This window comes from Meles meles, chromosome 4, assembly GCF_922984935.1.
Source record: "Meles meles chromosome 4, mMelMel3.1 paternal haplotype, whole genome shotgun sequence".
NCBI lineage: Eukaryota > Metazoa > Chordata > Mammalia > Carnivora > Mustelidae > Meles > Meles meles.
Genome location: NC_060069.1, coordinates 37,221,164 through 37,237,515, shown reverse-complemented (window position 1 = coordinate 37,237,515; position 16,352 = coordinate 37,221,164). Strand labels below are relative to the sequence as shown.

General features: G+C 39.1%; 1 protein-coding gene across 5 annotated transcripts in view; it reads left to right on the top strand.

The window, feature by feature from the left end:
• The window catches only part of ANO10 (anoctamin 10), a 245,265-nt gene that overhangs the window by 66,857 nt on the left and 162,056 nt on the right, over nt 1–16,352 (top strand). For all 5 annotated transcript variants that reach the window (XM_046003011.1, XM_046003006.1, XM_046003007.1 and 2 more), the window contains exon 11: nt 4,059–4,187. In XM_046003011.1, the coding sequence (XP_045858967.1) occupies nt 4,059–4,187 (129 nt within the window). The remainder of the gene's footprint in view (nt 1–4,058; nt 4,188–16,352) is intronic.

Below are 16,352 nucleotides of genomic sequence, written 5' to 3'. Positions count from 1 at the left end.
AACAGCAGACATCACTACAGACCCTTCAGATATCAAAAGTATAAAAGGGACTATTGCAAGCAACTCTACACATATAAATTTTTTAAAAAGATTTTATTTATTCATTAATAGAGGGAGAAGGAAAAGCGGGCTTCCCGCTGAGCAAGGAGCCTGGTGTGGGAGTCAATCCCAGGAAACTGGGATCATTACCTGAGCCAAAGGCAGACACTTAACGAACTGAGCCACGCAAGCATCCCTATACATACAAATTTGACAACTCGGATAAAATGGACCAATTCTCCCAAAACACAGACTACTACAACTCACCCAATATGAAATAGATAATTTGAGTAGGTCCATAACTCTAAGGAAATTAAATCTGTAGTTACAAATTTCCAAGAAAGAGATGCCCTGGCCCAAATGATTTTACTGGCAAATTCTAACATTTAAAAAAGAATTAACACTGATTTTATATAATTTCTTCTAGAAACAGGACATGGGAGTATTTCCCAATTCACTTTATGGAGCTGGTATCAGTGTGATAGAAAACCAGAGAGAGTAGGAAAAAGGAAAAGAACAAACCAATATCCTTTGTGAATAAATATATAAAACATCTTAATAAACTGTTAACAAATATAATTCAGCAATCTATAAAAAGAGGTATAGACCACGACAAGTAGGATTTAGTCCAGGGATGCCAGCTGGGTTCAATATAATCTATCATATTCATAGTCTACATGACTATATCAATCAATAGATATAAAACATTTGACAGAATCTAACATTCATTTTTGAAGACTCAGAAAAATAGAAATGGGGGTATTTCTTCAACTTGGTAAGGAACATCTATTTTTTAAAAACCTAAAGCTAACATCATACTTCTTGGTGAAAGACTGAATGGTTTCCTTCTAAGATTAGGAACAATGCAAGGAAATACACTCTCACTACCCTTATTGAACATAGTACTAGAAGTTCTAAGTAGCATAATAAGGCCAGTGATACCTCCAGTTTACCAGTGAGGACCCTAGCTGACCTCAAGTATATAAGCATATCCAGTCAAAGTCAGCTGAGACCAGAATTGCTTGGATGAGCACATCCTAAATTGTCCACCCACAGAATGAGGAGTTAAAAAAAATGGCTGTTTGAAGTCACAGAGTTTGGGGCGGTTGGTTATGTAGTAATACTAACTGACTCAGTACTTGGAATAGACTCAGTACTTGTAATAGATGAGTTCTCCTTTAATTTACAAACGTATAAATTAACCTACAAATTAATTCACAAATGTACCAGTATCCCAGCCAAAGTTTTTCTTTTAACTAGGTAAACTTATTGTTAAATTCACAGGGAAAAATAAATGAAATAGAATAGCAAGAAAATTCTAAAGAAGAATAAGGACACTTAACACATATTAATACTTACTATATAACTTCAGTTATTAAAATAGTGTGGTACTGTGCATTAGTAGACAGTCACACCAGTGGAACAGAATAAAAAGTCCAGAAATGCATTATATGGTATAGATGAAATCTCAGTTCAGTAGGGGAAATGACTGTCCATTAATAGCATTGAGATAACTAGGTCTCCAGATAAAGGGGGAAAAGTTTGCTCTTCTAAAATTACAAGATAACAGGACAGGACTCAGAATGGGAGAAAATATTCATAAACATATGTCTTCCAGAGGACTTGTATTCAGATTAAGAACTCTTAAAACTCAATGAGGCATTTCAGCCAATAAGAACATGGATAATGATTTGAAGAAGAACTTCACCAAAAAAATATGCAAATCATACAGTATATGACTTCAATTATATGACATTCTAGAGCATACAATTAGCATACAAACTAATTCATAATGACAAAAAGCAGATTAGTGTTTGGGGCCAGGTTTGAAGAGAAGGTTGGATTACAAAGGGTCATGAGGAATCTTTTGAGGGGAAATGGACATATTCTGTATTTTGTGGTAGTGATTTTACAGGAAATACAACGATTAAAACTTAATAAATTATATACCTTCAGTGAATGCAGTTTATCACATAAATTATAACTCAATATCACTGTATTTGAAAAATCACATTTTTTGATAAATGAATTAAAAGTGTAGGAAGCCAGGCACTCTTATATGCTACTGACAGGAGTGCAGCTTGGCATTATATATCAAAATTATGAATGCATGGTACCTTTGACTCAGGTAATCCATGTTTAGGAATTTATCATAATTCCACACTTGTTAAATGATGTATTTACATGATAACTAATTGGAGCATTGTTTGTAATAGCTACTAATGCCCACCGATAAGGAAATAGTCAAATAAGTTCTGGTACATCTATACAATAAAATATTTAAGCAGTTGTGACAAAGAATGAAGGCATTCTTTGAGATCTGACATAGAATATTCAAGACATTTAGTGACAAAAGCAAGGGACCTGTATATACATTCAAGTTTGTTTATATTTGTTTATAAAGTGTCTGGAGAGGTACAAAAGAAAATAATATAGTGATCATTTTGTTGGGAGAACAGGAGCTGGTAAGGCGGGGAAGGGATACACGAGGGCAAGGAGACTCTTCACTTTTTGCTTTATTTAAAGAGAAAGTAAACAAAGTCCAGAGTAGGTTTGTTGTAAAGAAAACTATGGAAAAATAGATTACACAAGGATTCCTAAAATAAAAGATAGCAGAAATTCTCCATGAAACAATATTCAGTTTTGATCCAATCATGTTTCATTTTGATTCCTTTAAAATTTTAATTTCTGGGACACTTTGGTGGCTCATTTGGTTAAACGTCTGCCTTCAGTTCAGGTCTTGATCCCGGGCTCCCTGCTCAGTGGGGAGCTTGCTTCTCCTTCTGCCTGCTGCTCCCACTGCTTGTGCCCTCCCTCTCTCTCTCTGACGAATGAATAAAATCTTAAATTAAAAAAAAATAATTTCTAAAAGTAATTGCATTTCTTAGAATTAGTGGGTCTTTTTTCTGATTTTTTTTTAAATAACACGCAATTGACACATAGTGTTATATTTGTTTCAGGTGTGCAACGTAGTGATTAGATAAGGCTATATGTTATGCTATGCTCACTGCAAGTTAGCTCCCATCTGTAACCATACATTGCTACTATAATACCATTGATTGTATTCCCTATGCTGTGCCTTTCATTCTCATGATTCTTTTTTTAAAGATTTTATTCATTTATTTGAGAGAGAGAGAAAGAGAGCATGGGAGGAGAGAGGCCAGCAGGAGAAGCAGACTCGCTGCCAATCAGGGACCCCGACTTGGGACTTGATCCTGGGACTCCAGGATCATGACCTGAGCCCAAGGCAGTTGCTTAACAAACTGAGCCACCCAGGCGCACCGCCCCCCCCCCCCCCCCCCCCCCCCCGCCATGACTTCCTATCTCCCATTCCTGGTGATTAAGTTATTAAGTAGTGGTCAAGTGTTACACATTAAAGGAAAGAAAGAGTACCGAGCAGTGGTCACAACATTTCCACAGTCGGTACTCAGTAGTGTGCTCCATGAGACTCCTCATGGGACCTTGGATCACTCTGTTAAGTAGCTGAGTGGGGGCATCTGTATTTTCCTTGAAGTCCCACAAGTAAATGCCACTAGAAAAGGATCACTGTTATGGTGCCTCAGGTATAGTTGAACCAGATGTGTGTGATGTGTCAAAGTAGGACAGTCACAAAATAAATTCTGTTTGAAATCGTACCTGACTGTTTTTGAATGTGAAACGTTTTTTCTGGTGGCCCCATTTTAGGTTCCCTGTAGATATGAGTAGAGTAACTTTAACAGCGTACTCCTCTGGGATGTATTCCAAATTTTCAGGTCCCTGGCAACCTCCAGTTGGGAAGGTAGAACATACTGCTTTGGATATTCAAGCCATAAGTATCTAAAATACCTTGTAACAGTGTGGCTTTTTAAAGCTGATTTTAAAGAAAATCACAGCATTATAGAGAAAAAGCTTAAAATGTACTTGGAATATTTAGAACAAGGGAAAGGCTTTTCCTTTGATTTTAGATAATACAAAAAAAGGATGAGGAAATATGGAAGAGGTCATTATGGTTTTTAATTTCACTTTTTTTTTCCTTTTAGTTGGCTTTTGAAATGATGAGTGTTATATCTGTGGTGACCAACTGTGCTCTAATTGGAATGTCACCACAAGTGAACGCCCTCTTCCCAGAGTCAAAATTGGACCTCATTTTGATTGTAGTAGCAGTGGAGGTAAGTGAAAAATTAAACCTGTTTGAAATCGTCTCCACATCAGATGCCTCTGTTAAAGCAGAGATGACCCAAAGCAGTGATGTCCCCAACTGTCAATGACTAGCAATTTAGTGACATCCATTTCCTGGGTCAGGTAATGGAAAGCTATGAGGTTTGAGGCTGTGCGTTTCTGGTTGTTTCCCAGGTATGAGAAAGTCCCCCTGGTGCAGATGGGAAAGTGACCTTTCCAGCCATTGTACTGACCTGTCCAGCACTGAGTAGATAAATCCTATTTGAAAAAGAATTCTATAGATTTAATATTTTTAAAATTTCTTCTAGGGATCTGTCATTTCTTAAGCAAATAAATTGTAAGAAATGCTTTTTTTAAAATTTATTTATTTTTTCAGCGTAACAGTATTCATTGTTTTTGCACAACACCCAGTGCTCCATGTAAAATGTGTCCTCCCTATTACCCACCACCTGTTCCCCCAAACTCCCACCCCTGACCCTTCAAAACCCTCAGGTTGTTTTTCAGAGTCCATAGTCTCTTATGGTTCGCCTCCCCTTCCAATTTTTTTTTTTATAAACATATAATGTATTTTTATCCCCAGAGGTACAGGTCTGTGAATTGCCAGGTTTACACACTTCACAGCACTCACCATAGCACATACCCTCCCCAATGTCCATAACCCCCTCCCCCTCTCCCAACCCCACCTCCCCCCAGCAACCCCCAGTTTCTTTTGTGAGATTAAGAGTCATTTATGGTTTGTCTCCCTCCCAATCCCATCTTGTTTCATTTATTCTTCTCCTATCCCCCTAACCCCCCATGTTGCTTCTCCATGTCCTCATATCAGGGAGATCATATGAATGTTGAAAATAGAACTACCCTATGACCCAGCAATTGCACTACTGGGTATTTACCCTAAAGATACAAACATAGTGATCCGAAGGGGCACGTGTACCCGAATGTTTATAGCAGCGATGTCTACAATAGCCAAACTATGGAAAGAACCTAGATGTCCATCAACAGATGAATGGATAAAGAAGATGTGGTATATATACACAGTGGAATACTATGCAGCCATCAAAAGAAATGAAATCTTGCCATTTGCGACGACGTGGATGGAACTAGAGCGTATCATGCTTAGTGAATAAGTCAATCGGAGAAAGAAATGCTTTTTGATTAACAATTTAAATCTCATTAGCAACAGGTGTGAAATTCATTGTGAAACTCTAAAACACCAAACTGTAACATATAGTAAGAAGACTCATAATTTCACATACAAAGTACAAGCGGTCTGTGTCCTTTTTTTTTTTTTTTAAGATTTTATTTATTTATTTGACAGAGAGATCACAAGTAGGCAGAGAGGCAGGCGACGGGGCGGGGAGGGGGGGGTCAGGTGTGTGGTTGGGGGAAGAAGGCTCCCCGCTGAGCAGAGAGCCCCAATGCGGCTGGATCCCAGGACCCTGAGACCATGACCCGAGCTGAAGGCAGAGGCTTAACCCACTAAGCCACCCAGATGCCCCTGTCTGTGTACTTTTTGGGTTTTCATTTTATCATGTTTCTCAATATGGCTTTACTGTAACATTTTGAAAATTCAGCACTGACCAATTGCAAAGGGAAGAATTTGCAGGAATTTTTTTATTGCTAGTGATTATTATTGTCTGGAATATTGTGACCTTTCATTTTAGATGTTAAAAAAATAGAACAGTTGTGGAAATTTATTAAAACAGAATTTAGCAGGATTATAGAGTGGCCTAAGGCCTTAGGCCTGAAGGCTGACTAGAAATGAAACTATGAACTTGTACATTTCCAGTAGTGGCTGAAGAAATAGATTGTGCTTTGCTGTATTTACTCTTTCTGTGTATTTAATAGGAATCTGTGTTCATGGTAGATGCTATATGCAGAGTGTGCATTTGGAGAATGATTTTAGACAGCAGTGAGTAGGAGGGAAAGGGAATGGCTCTAGCAGATAAAAATAGGTCTGTTTTGAATTTTGAGAGTTGAATAGGATTTTGGAGAGCTATTTGTAAGGCTGATTTCTCACCTGTATGAGAGATCAAAACAGGTATCTTAGAGGATGGCCAGCTGCCCAGGCTCATAGCATACCTTCTTGATAAAGGATATGGTCCTTAACTTTGCCAATACATCCAGAGGTAATTAGGCTTTTTGGGCTGACTTACATTTAAAACTAATGAGTCTCGCAAAGGACTGGCCAGAATGCGAGGCAGTTAATTTACCATAAGGAGATCTTTCCCAGTGACTGTAACAGTTGGTGTTAAAGTGAAATTGGTTTATTAGATTTCTTGGTAAAGCGGGAACCAGAGCAAGAGCAGTATACGTCTTGAAAGACACGGAAATGGAACCCTGAAAACCATCCCTCCCCCGAACTTGAGCAGACCCCTGCCGCAAGCCAGATCTGGGTGTTCAGTGCCAGCTTCTGAGCAATGTTGGCTGTGTTCACTGCTCCTCTTGGTTTTGCCTTCACTTTCTCTAGATTTCTGGCCAGTCCAGTGTTGTGTATATTGCCATTGCCACTGCTTTCTTTTGTGTTTGGTGATGTCTTAGCATCAGCTAGCCAGGGCCTGGCTCTTCTCACTTAATTTGGGAGACTGCCTGGCCTCTGGGGCTGTTCTTGCAGCCGGCGCTCCCCCAGGGATTTGCTGGCGTGCACGGAATGGGGCCCCAGGATTTCTGCCGCATTAGTCTAGAGTGTCCAAAAGTTTGGTCTTGCTAGGCCTCCCCTGTGCTGGCCTTTGGCTGGAGAGCAGGCTTTTCTGGTTGATTTTTGTTTGTGCCCATTGGCATTTCTGGTTCTGCTTCCTCAGCCCTTAGTCTGACACATACGAGGTAAAGAGGGATCCCTGGGAACTCACCACCATGTTGCTCCTTAGGGTCCTGGGGTCCCTGGTGAGTCTGTTTTCTTCTTTCTACCCTTCAGAGTTTTCTTATGTTTATTTTATGTATAATGTCAGTGGCTTTTAGTTGTACTTAGCAGGAGGAGTAGTGAAGAGTACTTCTATTCCACCTGCCCAGAAGTAGAAGTCCTCACTTTTTTATTCCTTTTTTCCCCCTCTTTGGCTTAGGACCTTTGCCCTTACAAAGTCCTTTCTTTGGGCCTAACTAGCATACTTTTATTCCTTAGGTCTCAGCTCAGATGTCACTGGGCTCCCAGCCTTTTCTGATCCCTCCATCTCTTCTGGATCTCTTCTATTAGTCTCTCATGAAGCCTTAATTGTCTTCCCTCATGGTGATTATCCCATGTATATGCCTGGCATTTCCTGGTAGCCATGTTTATGTAATGTCTGTTTCTCTCTGTGCACTGTCAGCTTCAGAAGAACAGGGACGGTGTCTACTTTTCTATCGAGTAAATCAGACAACTAGCTGAAATAGTAACTAAAACATGGTAGGTAGGCATTTCAGTGTTGACATGAATGTGAAATTAATAAATTAAGCTATTAGAAAGGGAAATGGGCACTTCTTTTTTATTTAAAAAGAAAAAAATGGATATTATTCTTTGGATTAATTTATATTCAGTATTAATTTATGACTATATTTGTGTATAACATTTTCTTCTAAGTTCTATTTAGAGAACACAAGGTGGCAAATGCTCATTTTTTATTCCTTAATTAAATTATACTCAGTATATAAAACATACGTATATGACACTGAAAATGGTGCTAAGGAAAGACAAAGCTGCCTTTCTGCATCTGTCCTCGAGAACTCTGCTTCTTAATGTAGCTGAGAAGATGTGCACTTTTTGACCACACAGACACATACACGCGTGCATATCTCTGCGTGCAGACTGGTTGCATTCATCTACTGGAGGTGCAGCTAGGAAGTATGAATGACGCGCCAAGTGAATGGTCAGTGGCAACATGGAGGAGGATAATCATGGAGAGCATCTGAAGACAGGAGACCCTTTGCTGGCTTTATCTTCTCCCTTCAGTGAGGTCTGGGGCCTCCTGTCACATATTTTGGGAAGGCTTGGGTGTGAGTGAAGCCTGATTTTCCAGAGCAGTTTAAAAGGCAGTTTCTTCCATGCTAGTAGAGACTTCTCACTCTGAATTCTGTAACCTACTCCTAAGTTAAGGATCCCCGGCAACCTGAGGGTGGGAGATAAGAGCACAGCCCAGACTGATTTAGAGTCAGTCATGACTGAGAAGAAAGATAGTTTTCAGCTTAAAATTAATCCACAGAGGCCAGAATGCCAGCAATGTTTAAGGCCATTTCATTACCAGCTAGACTTAGACCTCTGGACAAGAAGTATTTCCCTGGGTTACCAAGATTAAATCCTTATTAGATAAAAGTGATCGTTTTGGTATGTATTGGGTTTTTTAAAAATAGATAACTCATTAGAATGTTATCAACAATTATTAATATAGAGATCATTACTAATATTGAGATCACCCAGAGTTAAAGGTAAGGGGGGATGAAGAGGTGGTAACTAAATGTATACTACTCTTTTCATTTTTTTATTATGATAAAGTAAACATAACATAAATTTAGCACTGTAACCTCTTTAAAATTTTTTAACTGTGATAAAAAACACATAATATGAAATTTACCCTCTTAACCACCTTTAAGTGTACAGTTCAAGGCATTGGCTGAAATTCTGTATCTCTTAAACACTAACTCCCCTCCCTACCCCCATTCTACTTTTGTTTCTATGAATTTGATTACACTAGGAATCTCCTTTAATGGAATCACCCCATATTTGTCCTTTTGTGTCTGGGTTATTTCCCTTGGCATAAGGTCTTTAAGGTTCATTCATACTGTAGCATATGTCAGAATTTCCTTCCTTTTTAAGAATGAATGATATTCCATTGATGTATATACCACATTTTATTTATCCAGGCATCAATCGATGGGCATTCATATTGCTTCTACATTTTAGCTATCGCGAATAATGCTACTGTGAACATGGGTATACAAATAATCTGTTTGAATCTCTGTTTCACTTCTTTTGAGTATATAGCCAGAAACAGAATTTCTGGATATATGGTAATTCTACGTGGAATTTTTTGAGGAAATTAACTGTACCATTTTCCATAGCAGCTATACCATTTTGCATTCCCATCAGCAATGTGGGAATTGCATTCCAACTTCTCCACATCCTTGTCAACACTTGTTATTTTATGCTACTTCTTTTTGTTGTTGTTGTTTTTTTAAGTAACAGTTACCCTAATGTGTATAATGTAGTATCTCATTATAGTTTTGATTTCCCTGATAATCAGTGATATTAAACATCTTTTCATGTGGTTTTTGGCCATTTGTATATCTTTTTAAGGTATCTGTTCAAGTTCTTTGCCTGTTTTTAAATTGTGCTGTTTGCTTTTTGGTTGTTGATTTGTAGGAGTTCTTTATTCGGGGTATCAATCCCTTATTAGATGTCTGACTTGCAGATATTTTCTCTCATTCTGTGGATTACCTCTTTGCTCCCCTGATACGACCTCTTGTTGTACAGAAGTCTAATTTTTCTACTTTTTCCTTTTCTTGCTTGTGCTTTAGTGTCATATCCAAGAAATCATTGCCAGATCTAATGTCATGAGGCTTTTGCCCTCGTTTTTTTCTGGGAGTTTTATAGTTTTAGGTCTTAAGTTTAGGTGTTTGATCCATTTTAGGTTAATTTTTGTATGTGCTATAAGTGTCCAAATTCATTCTTTTGCATGTGGATATTCAGTGCTTCCAGCATCATGTAGAAAACTCCATTTCCATGTAGACTCCATGTAGACTCTCCATTCCCCAGTAACTGGTATTGGCACCCTTGTTGAAAATCATTTAACCATATATGTGAGGTAGTTTATTTCTGGGCTCCATTCAATTTCATTGGTCTATCTATGTGTCTGTCTTTTTTTAAACCACTGTATTGATGTGTGATTGACACGAAAAGCTGTACATGTTTAATGTATACAACTTGAGAATTTGGTGATGAGTATATATCTATCTTTATGTCAGTTACCATACTGCTTTTCTTACTGTAGCTTTGTAGGAAGTTTTCATATCAGGAAGTATGAGACTCCCTACTTTGTTCTTTTTTGAGGCTGTAAAAGATTGTTTTGGCTGTTGGGTATGTGTTTGTTTTAATGTGCTTGTAGTAACTGAAGCTGCTTACTGATTTTTTAAAAATATTGATTAAAAGCAGGGTTTATATTGGCACAGATTCATATTAAAATGTCTTCCCTTTCTACCACAGTGGTATCTTTGAAGATTTATTTGTTTTTATTTTATTGACATTCTTCCTATTGCGAGGACCCCAGCTTTGTTTTCTAAATTGAAAATTTTGTGTGTTAGAACAAAATCTAGCTCAGAGAAACTGTTAGAAGTAACCAAGAAATTAGTAAGTTAGCTAGTTTTATTTTAGTGTTGCTAAGACCTGAGCTGAATGCCATCTGGTCTTCTAATGAATCCAAAAAGTAGAAAGTTTAATATAAATTAGAAAGCATACTTTTTTGGTTTATTACCATGCAAGTTTGTAAAATCATACTGAAATTCTAATTCAGAATGTTATAGAAGATTCCCTAAAACCATCCATGGGTCAAGTTAACATGTTTCTGTATTTAAGATTTTTCCTTTTGATCTATAGAAGTATTTTCAAATAAGGAAGTGAAATGTTAAAATTATATTTAATTACATGGATTTTTTCCCCCCCAGACTCAAGATAAAGTATCAGTATTAATTGATGTGGTTTTGGAATATAGGTGAGGTTCTGTGGGGTGCAGTCTGGAGCCTGTGACCAAGAAAGAATTCTTGAGACATCTTTAGTGCAAAATGGTGGTTTATTAAAGCACAGGGACAGGACCCATAGGCAGAAAGAGCTGCTGCCCCAGGGATGTGAGGGGTGGCTGATTATATTGATTACATTATATTGGGGGAGGTAAGGAAAAGGGAGATCTCGAAGGATTTTTACATGTTAAAATAGACTCCCAGGATACCGGTGGTTATGCCATTGTCGAGTTAAGGTTGTTATTCCTGCTGGCAAGGCATTAACATGAAGACAGTTGGGAGATTCCTGGAGGAACATCACACTCTGCCTGCTTCAGGTATCTGGTAATGGGCTGCAGGTTATAGGGACATTTGAATGTATCTACAGTTTCTTCTGGAAGCTAGGTTATTGATAGAAATGCTTTGTTCTTGTAGATCGCTAAGACATTTGTAAGCTGAGGGAGACTCCTGTCTTGCAGGATTGTGATCTCTGTAAGTTAACTATTTCTTTTTTTTTTTTTTTTAAGATTTTATTTATTTCACAGACAGAGATTACAAGTAGGCAGAGAGGCGGGGGCTGGGGGGGGCAGAAGCAATTTGCCTCAAAAGTGAGGATAATGATTATTATGTAAAAGAAATTATTTGGATGTTGATTTAATCTTGTGGGCTGAACTTGTGGGCATAAGACTGCCATTATTTGGCTATTTTAAATTTAGAAATGGAATTTTCACATGTTTTCATACATTGGTAGGCTATTCTTTCGATCAGCCCATAATTTTGTAACATTTTAGCTCTCTGCTCAGAATGCTGAGCAGAGAGCCCGATGTGGGACTCGATCCCAGGACCCTGGGATCATGACCTGAGCTGAAGACAACGGCTTAACCGGCTTAACCGGCTGAGCCACCCACATGCCCCAGTTAACTATTTATTTTTCCTTTCCTTAGCTTTAGGGCAGCCAGGAGTGCCCGAGGGATGTCAAGTAAATCCCATGTTGGGGGAAGGGGGCTGTGGGGTGTCAGCTTGTGCTTCGTTCTCAGCTTGCCTTCTGTCCCCTCATCCTTAATTATTAAGTTTTAAAAAACATTTTGTCTGTAGGACATGAAATTAATAGCACGCTATACTTACGTATATTCATTCATAATCCCTGAAAGAATAGAAATTTCACTAATTCAAACCCAAAAAAAGGCCATAAATAAAGTTCTTATGTAAATTTTTAGCATCTTGATGGAAACAGAGTTTAAGAGATCTTATTTTAGTTATTTTCTCCAAATTAAGTAACATCTAAAACACGTTTATGTGATTAGAATTTGTTAACAAGACAAAAGAAACTTAGAACATGTAACAATTTTATACAGCTGGTGTTGAGAGTATTCTCACAATTTTAATTGTGGATGAAGTTTTTCTTGTTCAGACTTTTAAAGTCAGGAGACTTTAGCTGTTATTTAATTTTTGATTCTTCAGGTTAGTTTCGTTTTGTTTTGTTTTAAAGCTTGACCCAGTGCTGTGTAAAATTCAGTAAAAGGCAAAAGTGGTCAGTAATGTTTGCCAGAAGCTGCAGGTCCTGTGCCACAACGTTTGTGCAATTGCTGCCACCTAGTGTTCGCTTTCAAAACGAAGGACGCTTGAACACTGCTAAAATGTTACAAAATTTTTATGCTAAAATGTTACGAAATTATGGGCTGATCAAAAGAATAGCCTACCAATGTATGAAAACATGTGAAAATTCCATTTCTAAATTAAAAATAGCCAAATAATGGCAGTCTTACGCCCACAAGTTCAGCCCACAAGATTAAATCAACATCCAAATAATTTCTTTTAAATAATAATCATTATCCTCACTTTTGAGGCAAATTGCATTTACTTCTTGGATGTAATTTCAAACAAAGGATCACTACTGGTTTGTTTTTGTTTTTGTTTGTTTGTTTTGCAAAGGATCACTTCTTTAAATGAGGAAATGAGGAATCGCACAAGAACTCCCAATTCCTAAAAAATAGAAATGACCTAAATTTCCTAAATACCACATGTTGGTAATCCGTTATTTTAGTATCAAATACATTCACAGTTCTCTTTTAATTCTAAACTTGGCAAGATGAAGCAGTCATACATTCTGAATGTGGACCATTCACCTACTAAACGCTATTTTTTTCCCTCAGGTGAAAGTGAATTAACTATTCACCCCAGAAGTTATACTGCGTTTCTAATGCTCAGGTCCTGGTGCCTAGCAAGCTAATTTGCACCATGCACGTTTAATTGGTAGTTTTAAAAATATCGCTTAATTGCAGTTTCTTAAAAAAAGGGGGGGGGGTGTTATGTGATTTCCACCCCCTCCAAGAGCTGCCTAGAAACAGAATTGATTCTCAACTGCTTGTAATGACTAAGGTGTCTTTTGAGAATGGACAGAGCCCTTTGAGTTCTTTTATGCCCTGACTCACAGGGTTTACTTTTCTATTATTTATTTACTTACTTACTTACTTTACTTACTTATGATCTTAACTATTTATTTATTTATTTAGAGAGAAAGGTAGAGCATGAGTTGCGGGGGGTGGGGCAGAGGGAGAGAGAAAGAATCTGAAGCAGGCTCCACTCTGAGCAGGGAGCCCAACGAGAGGCTTGATCTCAGGACCCTGAAATCGTGACATGAGCCGAAATCAAGAGTTGGGCACTTAACTGACTGATCCACCCAGGTGTCCCTATTTTTCTATTCTTTAAAAAAGGTTTCAGATTTTAAAAATGGTTTCAGAAAAGCTGCAGCTCATAATACAGGTAATTCCTATATTTATTAAGATTCACTCATTTGAACCTTTTGCCACATGAATGCTCTCTCTTACTCCCTCTCTCTGTTAATTAGTATTTACATCTGTGTGTATGAATACATATGGGTGCTTTAGAGTGTGGAGATTCTGTCCCTCTCCTGCTCCTTAGTGCACCATGGCCCTGGGCCAGTTTCCTCATCTTGTAGGCCTGTTACCATTTTTTTCTTTTATAATTTTTCTTATTATGTTGTTAATTATTATGCAGTACCTCATTAGTTTTTGATGTAGGGTTCCATGATTCATTGTTTGTGCATAACACCCAGTGCTCCATACAATCTGTGCCCTCTTTAGTACCCATCACTGGGCTCACCCATCCCCCCCCCCCACAAAACCCTCAGTTTGTTTCCCAGAGGCCATAGTCTCTCATGGTTCATCTCCCACTCTGATTCCCCCTCTTCATTTTTCCCTTCCTTCTCCTAATGTCCTCCATGCTATTCCTTATGTTCCACAGTTAAGTGAAGCCCATATGATAATTCTCTTTCTCTGACTTATTTCACTCAGCACAATCTCCAGTTCCATCATGTTGACACAAATATTGGGTATTCAACCTTTCTGATGGCTGAGTAATATTCCATTGTGTATATGGACCACCTCTTCTCTATCCATTCATCTGTTGAAGGGCATCTCAGCTCCTTCCACAGTTTGGTTGTTGTGGACATTGCTGCTATGAACATTGGGGTGCATGTGGGCCTTCTTTTCACTATACCTGTATCTTTGGGGTAGATACCCAGTGGTGCAATTGCTGGTATTCCTGTTTCCTTGACTACAGATTGAGACCAGGGCAACTTCTCTTCAGGGATGTACTGAGGAGTAGAAATGACACATGTGTGACCCTAATCACAAGGGCCTGGCCTTGTGCAGATTCTTGGTAAATGCAGTTCGTGTTACCACTCTTACAAGACAAGATACAGACACGATTGTGCATGTGAAATTCCACACACAGAGCTGGCCATTTGGCGGAGGCCCAGAGCTGAGAGCTGCAGCTCCAGCTGGCTTGGCAGTGGCAGAGTGAAGCTGTCGTTGTCTTGATTGTCACTGTCATCATTATTTGTTAAGCAGCATAGCAACATGGAAGTAGCTTGGGGTGTCAGAGGCCAGAGGTAGCTGAATTAGCACCTCCGCCCTTCCTCTTGGTCTCTGTGTGCTGTGGTGGCTCAGATGTAGAATGAGGGCATTGGCAAAGTATAGCAGAAGCGGCAGACGCCAGGTCTGATGCGGAGGAGGACTTGAGAAAGTGGTAACAGTGACGCCGCTGTTAATGGGTTCATGATTTAGCAGCTAGCTTGCATGTGTCCCTCATCTTACAGATGCCTCTCCCTGGCTCTGCTCCCCCATGCAATAGTGAGTTGGTTTTGTTTGTGCTGCAGTTTCTCGATTATATGTTATATATATGAGATAGTCTCTATCTCGTGTTTCCATCCTGTGACAGGACTCCCGTTTTTCTTCTCTTCCCAGTCTTCCTGCTCCCATACCTCAGTCCAGCCCTCCTTCCTGCCCGTCATCTCACCAGTCTTGCTGATTCTGTCTTCGAGAATCTGCTGCACCGCTCTTCCCTTTGACCATTGGTGCGGTTTGAGTTCAGGCTTTTACCATTTCCCATTTAGACTTTTTGTAAATTTTTAAAATTTTTATTTGTTTGATACAGAGAGAGAGAGAGAGAGCACACAAGCAGGGCAAGTGGCAGAGGGAGAGGGAGAAGCAGGCTCTGCTGCTGAGCAAGGAGCCTGATGCCAGGCTCCATCTCAGGATCCTGGGGTCACAACCTGAGCCAAAGGCTGATGCTTAACCGATTGAGCCACCAGGCACCACCCCCCATCTAGACTTTTAAAAAAACAACTTTATAGATATAATTCATATACAGTTCCCTTATTGAAAGTGTGCACTCCCCAGCTTTCACAGCCACCAGTGTGACTGGGTCCTTACTAGCCTTCTGTCTTTATGCTTTCTCTCATTTGCTCCATGCTTTCTACTTCTGGCCTGGTTATTCCAAAACAAAATTCTGATCATATTTTACCTCTGTGGTGGTCCTTAACATGAATCTCTGCAGCTTACAGAAGAAATGCCTAGGTTGAATATCAGAGTCTTTACAATGTCCCTTCCCCTGCCATCCCTTTTTATATTTGGACACCCCAGAGTCCTTCCTGCAAGTTACTGTTAGCATTTACTAAAACTGTAGGACAGTGATGCCTTTCTTCTAAGGAGCCTCCTGAAAGCATTGTCAAGGACAGGCATGCAGCAAATACTGAACAACTGAAAAGTGCCCACTGAATCACTTTTACTGTGGTTTTTTTTTTTTTATTTTTTTTATTTATTTTTTTTTTTGAGATTTTATTTATTTATTTGTTAGACAGAGATCGCAACTAGTCAGAGAGGCAGGCAGAGAGAGAGAGGAGGAAGCAGGCTCCCCGCTGAGCAGAGAGCCCAATGTGGGGCTCTATCCCAGGACTCTGGGATCATGACCCAAGCCGAAGGCAGAGGCTTTAACCCACTGAGCCACCCAGGCGCCCCTTTTACTGTGTTTTTAAGTGATTAAGCAATTGCTTGTGAAACTTTTTTTTTAAGATTTTATTTATTTATTTGACAGACAGAGATCACAAGTAAACAGAGAGGCAGGAAGCGAGAGAGGGGGAAAACAGGCTCCCTGCCGAGCAGAGAGCCCAATGCAGG